Source organism: Pieris napi, chromosome 4 (assembly GCF_905475465.1).
Source record: "Pieris napi chromosome 4, ilPieNapi1.2, whole genome shotgun sequence".
Classification (NCBI taxonomy): domain Eukaryota; kingdom Metazoa; phylum Arthropoda; class Insecta; order Lepidoptera; family Pieridae; genus Pieris; species Pieris napi.
Window position 1 is genome coordinate 9,545,206 of NC_062237.1, and position 12,365 is coordinate 9,557,570.

Consider the following 12,365-nt stretch of genomic DNA (forward strand, 5'->3'; position numbering starts at 1 on the left):
ATATAATTTTTGATATACATTTTTAATGTAATATTGTCTTCCAGTGGTCTCGCTAATGAACGGCAAATACAAATGGATTGTGAATGAGTCGAGGCGTCTCCACGATGCGGGCGTGACGCCGGCAGTCTGTGATAAAATACTTTACGAACATGCTATAGAACTGGTAAGTAAGACTTAAGTGTGCCCATTTTGGTAATATTTTCTGATGTTCAGGCAAATAGGTCATTGATTTTTGAAAATGAGCTAATAACATTGTATAAGGAAGTGCAAAAAAATAGTAACGATAGAAAAAAATCAATGTTCTGTCAAAGTGAATTCAAAATAATTATAAAAACAATACTAGCAGACTCGACCAAGCGTTGCTGTGGCTTAGTTTTTTTGTTATATTAGTAGTAAACCACCATGCTTTTTTGGTGGTTGTGCCATTAAATTGTAGCTTGTGTGAAACGTTGGTACTTTCAACACAGCGCCATCTGTTAGAAGTGTGACTGTCAAATGACGCGTAATTTATATATAATAACAATATATAGCCTAAATTTACGACATTTTTCGATAGAAAGAATTACACAAGCTTGTACAAATCAAATAAAAATTTATTCAATCATATCGGTAATTATGTACATTTATGAATAGTAATATTAAAAAAAAGAAAGATCGAAATTTACATTTACTACTAATTCCATAATCAAGGGCGTAGAGTGGGCGAAAAACTGGCAAGAAACTCTTCAATATTCTTTTTAATCGCCAAGTTTGTGACAAAAAGCAACAGAACGTCATAATATCAAAGTAGCAAACGGTTATTTATCAGAGGGGAAATTACAGCACGCACTCAGTATACTATATATAGTAAGAACAAAACGCAAACACGTTGTCGATCAAGGTTAAAACGTGTAACTGTTTGAAGTTATTACTCATACCACATACACGAGTTCAAGCGTCACCAGTAGCACTCGTATTAATATAGTTACTCCTTTATTCATACCTTAAACTAATTGACAGACAGATTTTTTTTTAAACAGACTATAGTTTAAATTTTGCAATTAAAATGTACTATATAATATATAATATTTACTAGCCCACCCGGCAAACATCGTTTTGCCATGTATATTGTTTCTAGGAAACATTTTTTTAGCTCAAATAACTATCAATTATAATAAAAAATAGAGGTTGATCGTAGAGCAGTGAAAATTAGGGGTTGTATGTATTTATGTATGCTGTATCACAAAAAAATAAAAACAAAAAAATTGGGGTGAACACCCCTTATCACTTAAGGGTTTGAAAGATAGACAGTAGCCGATTTTCAGACTTACTGAATATGCATAAAAAATTCATAAGAACCGGTCTAGCCGTTTCGAAGGAGTATAGGAACGAACATTGTGACACGAGAATTTTATATATTAGATGAAAATGGTAAACCAACCTTTTTCGTTAAGTTAACACTTAATATCAAAAAATTCAAAGTAAAAAAAGAAAATTTGTGAATACATCAAATGACGCGATAATAGAATAAGTTCGCATCTCCAACGGGTATTTCGCTGTTTCCGCAGAGAATAACATTTATTTATATTTCAGTGCCAAATGGCAGCTATCGAAGAACTATTCGGCGATGTGAAGGAGTGCGAGCGACGCTACATGTCTGCACAAGTGTTGCTACACTCGTTGGTACAACGCCAGCCACTGCATCCGCACCATCGGAACACGCTCTCAAAATGTAAGATCCATTTCAACACGACATTCATGAATAAAATAACATTTCCCTTACTTCAAAAGAAGTATTAAAACTAAAAACCTTTTTCTAATTATAAATTTTAGGTTTACCTCGAATTAGGTTTTCTTAATACATATTTTGAGCAGATTAAAAATATGACTAGATGGATGGTTTCCTGTATAGTTTGATACTGTATACTTTTGGAATATGGGTTTACACGCATACTTTATCATTTGCCGTTGTTGGGCGCTTTCTTCGTAAACTTGCACGATATATTTTTATTAGTCGCCCCGCCCTATTTAGATTTTTACTTTTGCTCACATTGAATCACGTCGGGAGGTCACCAGTTTAGTGTTAGAGGTACACCAAATGAAAACCGAAATAGAATTCACTGTCTTTATTGTCCTCTGACTTACATGGTGGTTTTAGGGCGACTGGTCGATCCACATGCAAGTGGAATTACGAAATAATGATACGTCGTCAATATTACAAATGGAATTACGGAATTTCTATATAGACAATAATTACACCTCTACAGATATTTGAAGTCGGTTTGTTTTGTTTAATAGATCGAGATGCTGTACAAAGGCGGCTCAACTGCCTCAAGGGGCCGCGTAAACAAATAATGGACGTGAAATTAGAGGCTGGGATCTCATAATGCAATAAGATATCAACCTGTAGGCATAAGTACACTATACAAGATGAGAAGTGATTTTATTTTGTCCTTGAAACTGACTCGAAGTGATAAAAATTATAAAAAAATAAAAAGTGAATGATATCAACAAAACAAATGTTGTAGTAAAGAGTACCAGAGATTGCAATAGTAAGTTATATATTTTTTTATCAGTATGTAGTTTTTTTTTAAGTAGCGACTGTAGTGGAACATTTTAGTGCAAACGAATACAGCTTTTCATAGATAAGTAGAAAAATAGATGTGTCGAACTCTTCAATTAATGGTTATACTTGAAAATCTGGTTTGGAACGATAGTACAAGGCACTTACATGTCCATTCAGTTCTGCTAACAAGAAACACTTTGCCAATATGTTAAATTTTTTTTATATATAAGTTTTAGAAATCAACTAAAAGATATGAAGAGGTAATTGTAGGTTAAAAATGTAGTATTGTTTTTGAAAACGCATGTCATAATTACTGTATTAACATATTAATAATACCTTTTATGTAGTGATATGAAAAATTTAATTACGAAGTATAAATCTCGATATGGACAAGATGGTATAGATCTCATTATCGACCAATAACAATATGGCATTTTTAGGTTAAGATATCAATAATGTTTTCAAAGTATTTTTAGGAAATTTTTCAGTATGTATTCGCACCTGTAATAGCCAATTGTGAAACTACTGTATGTTTATTTTTCTTTCCAAAAATGATCAATGCTTTATTGAAATAAGAATAAATAAAGACTGTTGTATTATAAAATTTTCGTTTTGTTTCAATAAATAGATATTTCTAACATCTATAAATTGTTATATTATTTAAAATTACATCCCATCCATTGACATTGTTTTCATGTACATAGCTATCTATAGCTATTAACAATATACTCTTTCGATATTGCAACTATATAGAAAGTCTGCAAAATAAAAAATTGTTTCATGATATATGTACCTTTAGTATTAATTAAGACTTTGAATGCGAAAGACTACATACAATTTCTTTAATGAACATCGAATTTCATTTGAATTGTTACTGCAGTTTAAGGGTTAGATTCAAAATCGAAAAATAACGCTAAGTTTTACACCTGTATCTACAATCCAATACGTTATTGGACAAATCACACCTAGCGGCATTGTCCTTATTATTTGTGTTCATGTCTAAGTGTCTATTAAAATTCTGATGTTAAAAATAAATGTTTAAAAAAAAGAATTTGATTTATATGTATACATATATTTATAGGTTTTAAATCTTAGCTCAGCTATAGCTCTATTTAACACTTTTCACTCAAATTGTACAAAAATGCCAGAACCTTGTTTCAAAAATTTATATGGCTTCATTCTGTTCTTTCCTCGAACTGGTTGCAACATTACTTTATCTGGAGGAAACTCTTGTGTTCCCATTGTCTCTAACAATATGTCTAAACATATTAACAGTTTGGTTATTTGATTTGATAGATTGGGCTTCAAATTATCACCTTGCCAATTGGTGTTTACATATCTCTCAATATCTCTTATGTCATCATTTGTACCACTATGGTGGGTCCCATTGTAATGCAATGTTAAGGAGAACAATGGTGCTTTCTTTGGATAATCACTACTCAGTGCTACAAGAGCGACAAGTTTCGCTGATTGACGAGTAATTATAGCTCTGTATAACATATTATCAGGGCTCACTAAGCCTTCAGATACTAGAAATGTTGTTGATGGTGCTTGAACATATTCAGACCAACTCACTGATTGCCACTGAGTCATAGATCCAGATAATCTTACGGTGGCCATTTCTTTGGATGGTATTATTTTACCACATTCAAGATCTTGAAGCTCTTTCATTAGTTCTACCCTTGCTTTTAATCTTTTTTGTAAAGTAAATATAAAGTTTTCGACAGTTGCTACGCTCAAACTGGGACATAACTGAACATTTTTAAGATCTTTATGTTCATTTCCAATGGCAGCCATAAAATCTAATCCGCACATTCTCTGCGCCCAAATATAGGGTTTACCAATTTCAGGTATAATGTGCTGAAATTCTTCAGAAATTCCTGCTGATTTAAGTAAAAATGAAGTAGCCGGATGAGGTGAATCAGAGCCAGAATCTCCAATATACAACTCATTTAGTACACAATTTCCATCTAAAACATCAGCAGCAGATATACCAGTGATGGGTTTTGGATGGTTCATAGTAAAATTAACAACAATGATTTTGAGATGCATTAAATATGAAAAGGTTAAATTTAAACCAGTGCCATCTGGTATTTTTACTGTTACAAGTACATGTAGTGGATGTTTTCTTAAAGCTTCCCTTTTCTTTGCATCTGCTTTTTCTTCTTTAGATATTTTTGCTGATCTATGATGCCTTTTCTTTTTCTCTCTTTGATCTTCATCATTTCCATCCTGGTCAGAGTCAGAATCGTTTGACACTACAAATTCATTGTCTATATTGTATGTTTGTTCTAATCGTCGGGCCTCATCTTCATCCCCAGATATTCCTGTAATAAAGATTCCTTTATTATTAATTTTTATGATTACTACATGGCTAAGTAAAAATTTTGCATTGAGGTCAAACAATGAGAAATTCTTACATTCTTGTAATACCCAAACAACAGTTTCATAAGACTCAACAAGTCAGTTTTATGAAATATTCACTTTATTATCATACTCATTAGTTATTATTTTTAATTTTTTACAATATTATTAATAATAATTTGGAAAACTTACCGACAATTACATTCTTTGCACCCAGAACATCAGCATAAGCGCTTCCATTAGCATATAGCAAAAATAATGGTCGTGGTAATAAGGTTGCCAGTTTAGATTCCTCCCTCTTGTCATCAAGCCTTAAAGCCAAGCATTCTTGAAGTGGTTTAGTTGCCTTAAGGACATCTCTTAAATGTGGTGCAAGAGCGTCCAAGCGAGACCTGGCAGCAGCTATTGCAGCAGCAACTCTTTCTTTTGAAGAAACCAACTCATTGCAAGCTCCAGCCAGTTCCCTTCGCTGGCGAAGCTCCCATTCTAATCTTGCAAGTTGCAATTGATGCTCATCTGTCTTTGTTACTTCCTGAAAAATACCGGTTTATATGTAATAAGATAGTATATAATAAATTATTTACTTATACATATATTATCTACATAATTATATTATATATATACTTACAGGACGACACACTTCAGGGGGTGCAGTTTTATAAAAATCATCAACAGGTACAAGCTCAATCTCTTCATCCTTTGATTTAAATTGTAAACACTTTGTGACTTCCTTATTTAGATGGTCAGCTTCATACAACAAGTTTTGAAGAAGTAAATGTGTTGAATCTACTCTCTGTTTTTCCTTGTGCAGAGCATCTCGGCCAGTACGAGTACGCACTTTTTCTAAACGGTTTAATTTTTTTAGAGCAACTAACTGCAGTGAAGCTTCAACCCTTTTAGCATTTATCTTTTCTTTTGCCTAAAAAAACGTAAAGATGTACATTAAAGCATATTTGATTTGATTTGTAAATTACATGGAAAAGTGAAAACTTACTTCTTCAGTTCCTTTCGCTTTTAGCTCTGCAATATCTGTAAAAAGTTGTCGGATGTCTTGGCAAATCTTCTTGAACAAAACAGCATCTTTTTCTGCAGGTCTTAGCTTAGATTCTGATTCTTCGAAATCGACAACTTTCTGCAATTCGATATTACAAGTGACTTTACTTAAATTATAACAAAAAGTAATTATTTAAAACACGGCATTATTCATATCCTAACCTTGTAAACTTCACCGGGAGATAGCTTCGTACTTTCGCTGCTAGAACTTGTATTAAATTTTCGCCGTTTCTTAGTTGTAGTGTCATCTTTACCCATGTTATTTATTATTTAATTAATATAAAACGGTGTATACGTGTATTTATAGACGAGTTTTATTTACTATTTCGGAAACGAGCTCACAAACAAAGACCACAGAGTACAAGACCACCAGCTCAGTGATGCCAATTGCCAATTGCCAACTCCTACAAAATGTTTCCCCCTAGGACCAACTTCAAATACACCTAAATGTCGTTCAAAACCCCTAAAGCTTTTGTTGTACACTTGGTTTGAAAGGTAATTTCAAATATGAATTAAAAATACGTTGAAGTAGTAAAAAATAGCTGTTGTATTTAAGTGAGTATATATTTTTACATATTCATATATGTTAATCAATGACCGAATAATATTATAATAGATAATAATAATGAGATGAAACGATTCTTATTTTTTATTTCTTAACTTTTCTTTCTTCGATTTCAGTTTTTCTTAACGTTACTTGGCAGACAATTTTTTGCGTTTTCGTTGTTTTCTTTTCATATATTATTTTTAAAGCTTTTTGTACTTTTCTTTTTTATCTGTTCTGTTACAGCTAAACGAGACAGAATTAAAATAAAAAACTAATTGCTTCAATGTCTCCTTTTTTCCTTCTAACACAATATTATTACTTAAATGTCATTGGGATAAGCTACTAAATTTCGTCGAAGGCCTGGATATAGCGCTGCGTTTTGCTGTTGCTGATATTTTTTTAAATCGTACATATAGCACTAGAGCGCATTTTGCGGCATAATGCTCAACGTTGAGTGCTCCAACTACAGCAACGCTTCGCACAATTGAGCACTCTCAAAACGAATGCTCTCGCGTGCTTCTCGCAATAAATACCAACAAAGTGACAGAAAATTGACCAGTGTTTTTCTTTAAGTTGGCATTTATCGAAATTTTCGTTAGTAAATATTATTTATTGTTGAAAAATTTGTTTCGTCGTAGATTTTGAAAATAATTAAAGTTATTTCAAACTGCTAAAAAAAAAATATAAGTATGGATGAAGGTATAAATAGTTATTTTTTTTATATTCCACATTTAAAATATGAATACAATTTTATTTTAAAATTCGGATCTTGAAACAAAAATTGCAATGGTTTTGAAAAAGTACATATATAATTTTTTTAGAAATCATTAAAAAATATTACTCAAAACGTAAATGATGTAAACTTCTTATATGAAACTAAATATTTTACTGTTAATTTAGCTTGTTAAAACCTTATATTGTTTAAAGGTTTTCTATTATTTCAATAAAAAAAATGTTAATGAAATAATTTGATGATTAAAATAAGCGTAAAAAGTTTTCAACCAATTATTATTGTTTACCACATTATTTGTACATTAATGAGGTTGCTAACTCAATTCATAACATTTTTTTTACAACACTGACTTAGCGCACTCTGCTGATGCATTTGAAAACTAATTCACGTTCCAATTAAGCTACAGCATTATGCGGCATTGTGCGGCACTTAGTCGCATAATGCTCTGTAATTGGAAAACGCACTATAATTTAGTAGCGTCACTGTTACCCTACTGCTTAAAACTTTTATTTTTACTGTATATCTTTTTACATGACTTTTAAAAATAGGATACGCAATTTTATATTTACTAATAAAGGCATATATTAAAATAATTTGTTAGTTTATAGATATGTTTGAAGTTATAACTTCTTATGGGAGGGCAAACCGCTCGTCCTCTGCGCCCCTTTCTCTCACGCATATAGCAGTGGTAGGCAAACTCCTCCTCACTATCTCTAACCCGCAGCGCTAGCTGTATTTCAGACAGACGCTTTCCCCTCAGTAGTATAAAATATATTTCATAATCAATAAAATAATTTATGAATAAATAACCTTTTCTTATATTATCATATTAATATACATTTTTTTTTATATGATTGGACAATTCACCTACCCTATGCTAAGCTGGTGAAGCATGTGTTATGGGTACTAGGCAACGGATATACATACATATTATAGATAGATAGATATATAAATACATATTTAAACACCCAAGACCTAAGCACAACACCAACTGCTCATCACATCTATGTTTTGTCTCAGACGGGGATCAAACCCGGGACCCATGGATTCGCAATCAGGGGAACTAACCACTAGCAATGAGCAAAATTTAGGTAATAGTTACTAAGTTTTTCTCAAATGAAACAATTTTTATATTAAAAAGGTAAATAATCTAATTTAGTTTAGTTTAAGTTATCACTTCTGTCAGGCGGCCCGAGACGCACGCATTTTTATTTATTTATTTCAGTGTTCACTTATTAATTTTTAATTCATCGTGAATATATATTTATAATGCGACCCACATGATGAATGATAATGATTACCTTAATTAATCGTATTCTAAGATGAAAAAACCAAATCTAACGTCGAGACCCAATATATAATAAACAGATTATGTGATGTTTTAGTACACATTTATTAATATAAAATAGGTGAAAAGGTCATTGACAACAAATATCGACGCTTGTTAACGATAAGACAATTGGACTACATTTTTTTAAGTCTAGCATCATGTCTTCATATTCAAAAATACAACAACTGAATCCAGAAATCGAAAAAGTGCATGTAATTTTTTAATTCTTTGTAAAATATATCTTTCTTTATAGATCATAAAAGTTTCATAAACCATGACAAATTTAACCTTTCGTTAAGTAAACATGCGTCTGCCGCGTGCAAGCTCCGACATTAAAACAAGCGGTATTATGTAGCTACTATACAGAGAGTTCGTGAACGCAACGTGTTTATCTTGCTAACGATAGTGCAAATAAAAACAATATCGACGGTAATTATTGAACAACTTAATTTTACTGTTGACTACTTTCTTTTGTGGACGTTTCTAACGTATCTAATAAACGAAAAATGTCCGAGAATAAACTTCAACTACGTTTAGTTACTTATATGTGTCCAACTCATCCAGTTGAGCTATACGAGTTAATTGCAGAATTGTTAGAAGAAGCGTTGAATTGCTTTACCGTTTTGCAATATGAAAGCCGCTGCCCCGGTCCAGTACCCAGTCGCCCAGACCCATTTCAACAGAACTATATTGATATTGGTAAGTATAACAACCTACCCGCGTTTTTAAATTATGCGAAATTACTTTTTACTGCATATACTATATTATATATTTATATACAGTAATAAACAATACGGATAATACGGATGGATTTTATAGAAAACATGTACTTAATGAATAATTAATGAACCTTTAAAAAATATTAGAAGATGTCGACCTTAGGTGCAACCTACGCGTTAGTAACCTTCGCACCTCAGATGCGACGTTTATTTTAAAAACCTGCTCTAGTTATAAGCATTTCTAAGAAAATAATAAAGTAGAAAAGTATTGATATTTCTATCCAAATTGGCATAAAAAATGGTTTTGTTATACCAATAATTTTGTATTTCAGGGTTCATGACGGCCGCTGCCTATATGAACATGAAGAAGAAGGACAACAAGTTTATTGAACTGCTGCCAGTAACGCCAGTGTTCGCTCATCAAATGAATGTGGAAAATAAGCCCGGGTACTTCTCCGATATCATTATACATATCGATAAGAAGTAAGTAATTTTTATATGAAAATAATTTTATGCGTTGAAATCTATAAGAATGTGTGGTACAACTTCTTACATTTACTGACTACGATATAGCGCAGTATGTGTGTACACACGGCATTTGTACGGTAGTCATGGGGTTCGATGTATACCGCCACATGTATGGTGATATGGTATATGGGCATATAAAGATTTAATTTTATACTTCTTACATTTTTTTTTGTGCACAATATTACTATATTTAGTAGATAGAGAGAACGATAATCTCCTCGTTGAAATAATGAATAAATATCTCTATAACAGAGGCAATTAATATTTATTAAAATAAATTCATTGAACTGGTGTTATTTAAAACAACAACTAAATACATTGAACATTCACGATAGTCCAAAAACAAATAGAAGTACTTAGGTAGATAAATTAATTGTTATCAGCAGTCTGTTGATAACGGCCAGTGCTTCTATTATTTCTCAATCAATTTCGGTTTCTGGTGTCACTGATTCCTAAGACAATATCATTCTGATTACAGGGCCCACAACGTAAATACCTTGCTCGATTTACGCGGTTGTACGTTTGCGTATAGCAACGAAGATTCACTGAGTGGAAGCAAAATAGTTCTTAAAACTCTGAGAGAAAAGGGCGAAAATGCATCTTTCTTTGGCTCATTACTAAGTAGTTACATTAAATAACATTAATTCATGAGATAAAAAATTAGAACTTGTTTATGATAACTTTTATGATTACAGAATCTGGATCACATTTGGCCTCTGCTCGAATGGTGTTATCGAAGCAAGCGGAGTGGGCGGCAGTTGATTCAACCACTCTTCTCAATTGTAAAAGAGATATGCATGAAGGCGGAAAGGATATAATAACTTTGGAAACCCTGGGACGTCTTCCGCCCTATCCAATTGTAGTTAATTCTAGGCTATCAGGTATGAATATGTATAATAATATATATATAACTATTATTTTTAGTATGTTATTATAAATATACAATATTATTTATTATAATTATTTTCAGAAACTATTAAGGATTCAATTACCAAAGCATTATTAAACATAACAAAAATTGCTGAATGGAAAAATAGATTCGCTAAATTTGGAATAATAAAATTTGAGACCAGTAGTGACAAATGCTATGATGGGCCGTCTGCACAGATGTGGTCCATCCAGAAAGAGACGCTCAACGTTAGATATTATTAGGCTTCTTCTTGTAATTAGTTTAATATATGTCCTGTATATTTTATATGTTGATTACACACCAAGGAACTAAGAAATATCTTGCTTACAAATTAAAAGATTTCATAATCATTATTTATATATTTTTTTGGGTCTAGAAAGTCAGTATAAGGCTACATTAGTCGCTTTTAATTTAAATAGATATTTATTTTCCAGTTAAGCCACTTTTACTTTCTAACTTCTGTAACAACATTTTGAAAACAATTACGTCACCCTTTTTTCCATATTGTAACATTATGGCTCGTGGGACCATCATGCCTGGGGCTGCTTCTTTAGTTGTAGTTGTTTGCCCATTTATCTGAAATATTATTAAAATAACCAAATCTGCAGGGAAGAAATTTTTCTTGTGTTCTGGAACAATGATTCCTAATACTGACAAAATTTCAAAGTATGATTTGTTAACAATTTATGCTAAAACTGCCTGTCTACATCTGTTTAATTTATTATTTTAAATTAATATGTAATAATATGCAATGTATTGCAGTCAGGACCACCTAATTAGAAACACCTCTTAATTAATAATAATATTTAATCAAAACACAACATAGATGTATCATAGAATCATGTGAACAAAAACACTAAATAATATTACCTAATGGAGTCAAAGTGAAGTTAAAAAAACAAATTTTAAATGCTTCTCATAACATTAAAAACACAGACTACTTATACTACTTTTAAAAATATGTTCTACAACTATGATAAAATATCGAAATATTACTTCTATTAGGAAAAAAGTAACTAAGTCTAAGAAGTAACTGTGCACTAAACAACTCCGCCGCCGTTGATGTGATCAATTTCTTCTTGGGAAAGTGGCAGACGTCTGTAGCGAGCAGGAAGATCTATGTCTGATATAGATGCAGTACTCATTGCGGCACTCGGTTGAGCTTGAGGAGACTGAATTTAAAAAAACAATATTTTATTAATTTACAAGAGTTGTCTGATTATGAAATAAAGGTCGCGATACTGACCGCCTGAGGCGCTGCAGCTGCAGGAGCTGCTGTGGCGGCTGCAGGTGGTGCGTGGGATCCACCGCCACCTTTGCGGAATTTAATAACGGGAACCCTAGATAGAATTGTGGTTATTCGAACCATTTTTTACTATGAATTTTATTTCTTTATTGCAGATTTTAGACCAATTGTTTTCTAAATGACACAGATAATTGTCAATATTGTCATTTCAAGGCACGTGACGTTGACAATTTAAAAACCTTAAAGCTGTCTACACACCGAAGCCGCCGGCCTTGCCCGCCGGGTTCGTGCCGGTGCATGTAGATAGCTTTACATAAAACGACGCATTAGTGATTAGATGCTTTTAAGTCATTGCGCATGCGTCGAATGTAAGTGTTCTCAAACTGAATA

The 12,365-nt window shown here is 32.2% G+C and overlaps 3 protein-coding genes across 6 annotated transcripts in view; 2 read left to right on the forward strand and 1 right to left on the reverse strand.

Moving 5' to 3' along the window:
• Nucleotides 1-3,193, forward strand: part of LOC125048539 (serine/threonine-protein kinase unc-51) — a 30,903-nt gene extending 27,710 nt beyond the window's left edge. For all 3 annotated transcript variants that reach the window (XM_047647250.1, XM_047647248.1, XM_047647251.1), the window contains 3 exons: nucleotides 45-163; nucleotides 1,573-1,711; nucleotides 2,278-3,193. In XM_047647250.1, the coding sequence (XP_047503206.1) occupies nucleotides 45-163; nucleotides 1,573-1,711; nucleotides 2,278-2,366 (347 nt within the window). In that variant the 3' untranslated portion in view covers nucleotides 2,367-3,193. The remainder of the gene's footprint in view (nucleotides 1-44; nucleotides 164-1,572; nucleotides 1,712-2,277) is intronic.
• A 408-nt stretch (nucleotides 3,194-3,601) lies between these two features.
• LOC125048540 (THO complex subunit 5 homolog) lies at nucleotides 3,602-6,346 on the reverse strand. Its single transcript, XM_047647252.1, has 5 exons — nucleotides 6,125-6,346; nucleotides 5,904-6,041; nucleotides 5,538-5,828; nucleotides 5,102-5,441; nucleotides 3,602-4,872 (listed from the first exon to the last, which is right to left on the reverse strand). Exons 1-5 carry the CDS (start codon nucleotides 6,218-6,220, stop codon nucleotides 3,668-3,670), a joined length of 2,070 nt encoding a protein of 689 aa, XP_047503208.1. The 5' UTR covers nucleotides 6,221-6,346; the 3' UTR covers nucleotides 3,602-3,667.
• Nucleotides 6,347-8,269: 1,923 nt separating this feature from the next.
• On the forward strand, nucleotides 8,270-11,082 carry LOC125048543. Of its 2 annotated transcripts, XM_047647256.1 has the most exons (6): nucleotides 8,270-8,333; nucleotides 9,161-9,271; nucleotides 9,624-9,774; nucleotides 10,298-10,440; nucleotides 10,515-10,700; nucleotides 10,790-11,082. In XM_047647256.1, exons 1-6 carry the CDS (start codon nucleotides 8,285-8,287, stop codon nucleotides 10,969-10,971), a joined length of 822 nt encoding a protein of 273 aa, XP_047503212.1. In that variant the 5' UTR covers nucleotides 8,270-8,284; the 3' UTR covers nucleotides 10,972-11,082. The 2 variants fall into 2 exon arrangements, with proteins under 2 accessions (XP_047503212.1, XP_047503213.1); XM_047647257.1 differs by lacking the exon at nucleotides 8,270-8,333 and having other exon boundaries at nucleotides 9,008-9,271.
• The last annotated feature ends 1,283 nt before the right edge of the window (nucleotides 11,083-12,365 follow it).

Bases quoted from the DNA above. Each gene is read 5' to 3' on its own strand.
- LOC125048540 (XM_047647252.1), bottom strand. From the start codon at position 6,220: ATGGGTAAAGATGACACTACAACTAAGAAACGGCGAAAATTTAATACA. The intron at 6,042-6,124 runs GTTAGGATATGA...ATCGAATTGCAG, and splicing joins CTCCCGGTGAAGTTTACAAG to AAAGTTGTCGATTTCGAAGA. The intron at 5,829-5,903 runs GTAAGTTTTCAC...ACGTTTTTTTAG, and splicing joins AAGCGAAAGGAACTGAAGAA to GCAAAAGAAAAGATAAATGC.
- LOC125048543 (XM_047647257.1), top strand. From the start codon at position 9,079: ATGTCCGAGAATAAACTTCAACTACGTTTAGTTACTTATATGTGTCCA. The intron at 10,441-10,514 runs GTAGTTACATTA...TTATGATTACAG, and splicing joins TTTCTTTGGCTCATTACTAA to AATCTGGATCACATTTGGCC. The intron at 10,701-10,789 runs GTATGAATATGT...AATTATTTTCAG, and splicing joins AGTTAATTCTAGGCTATCAG to AAACTATTAAGGATTCAATT.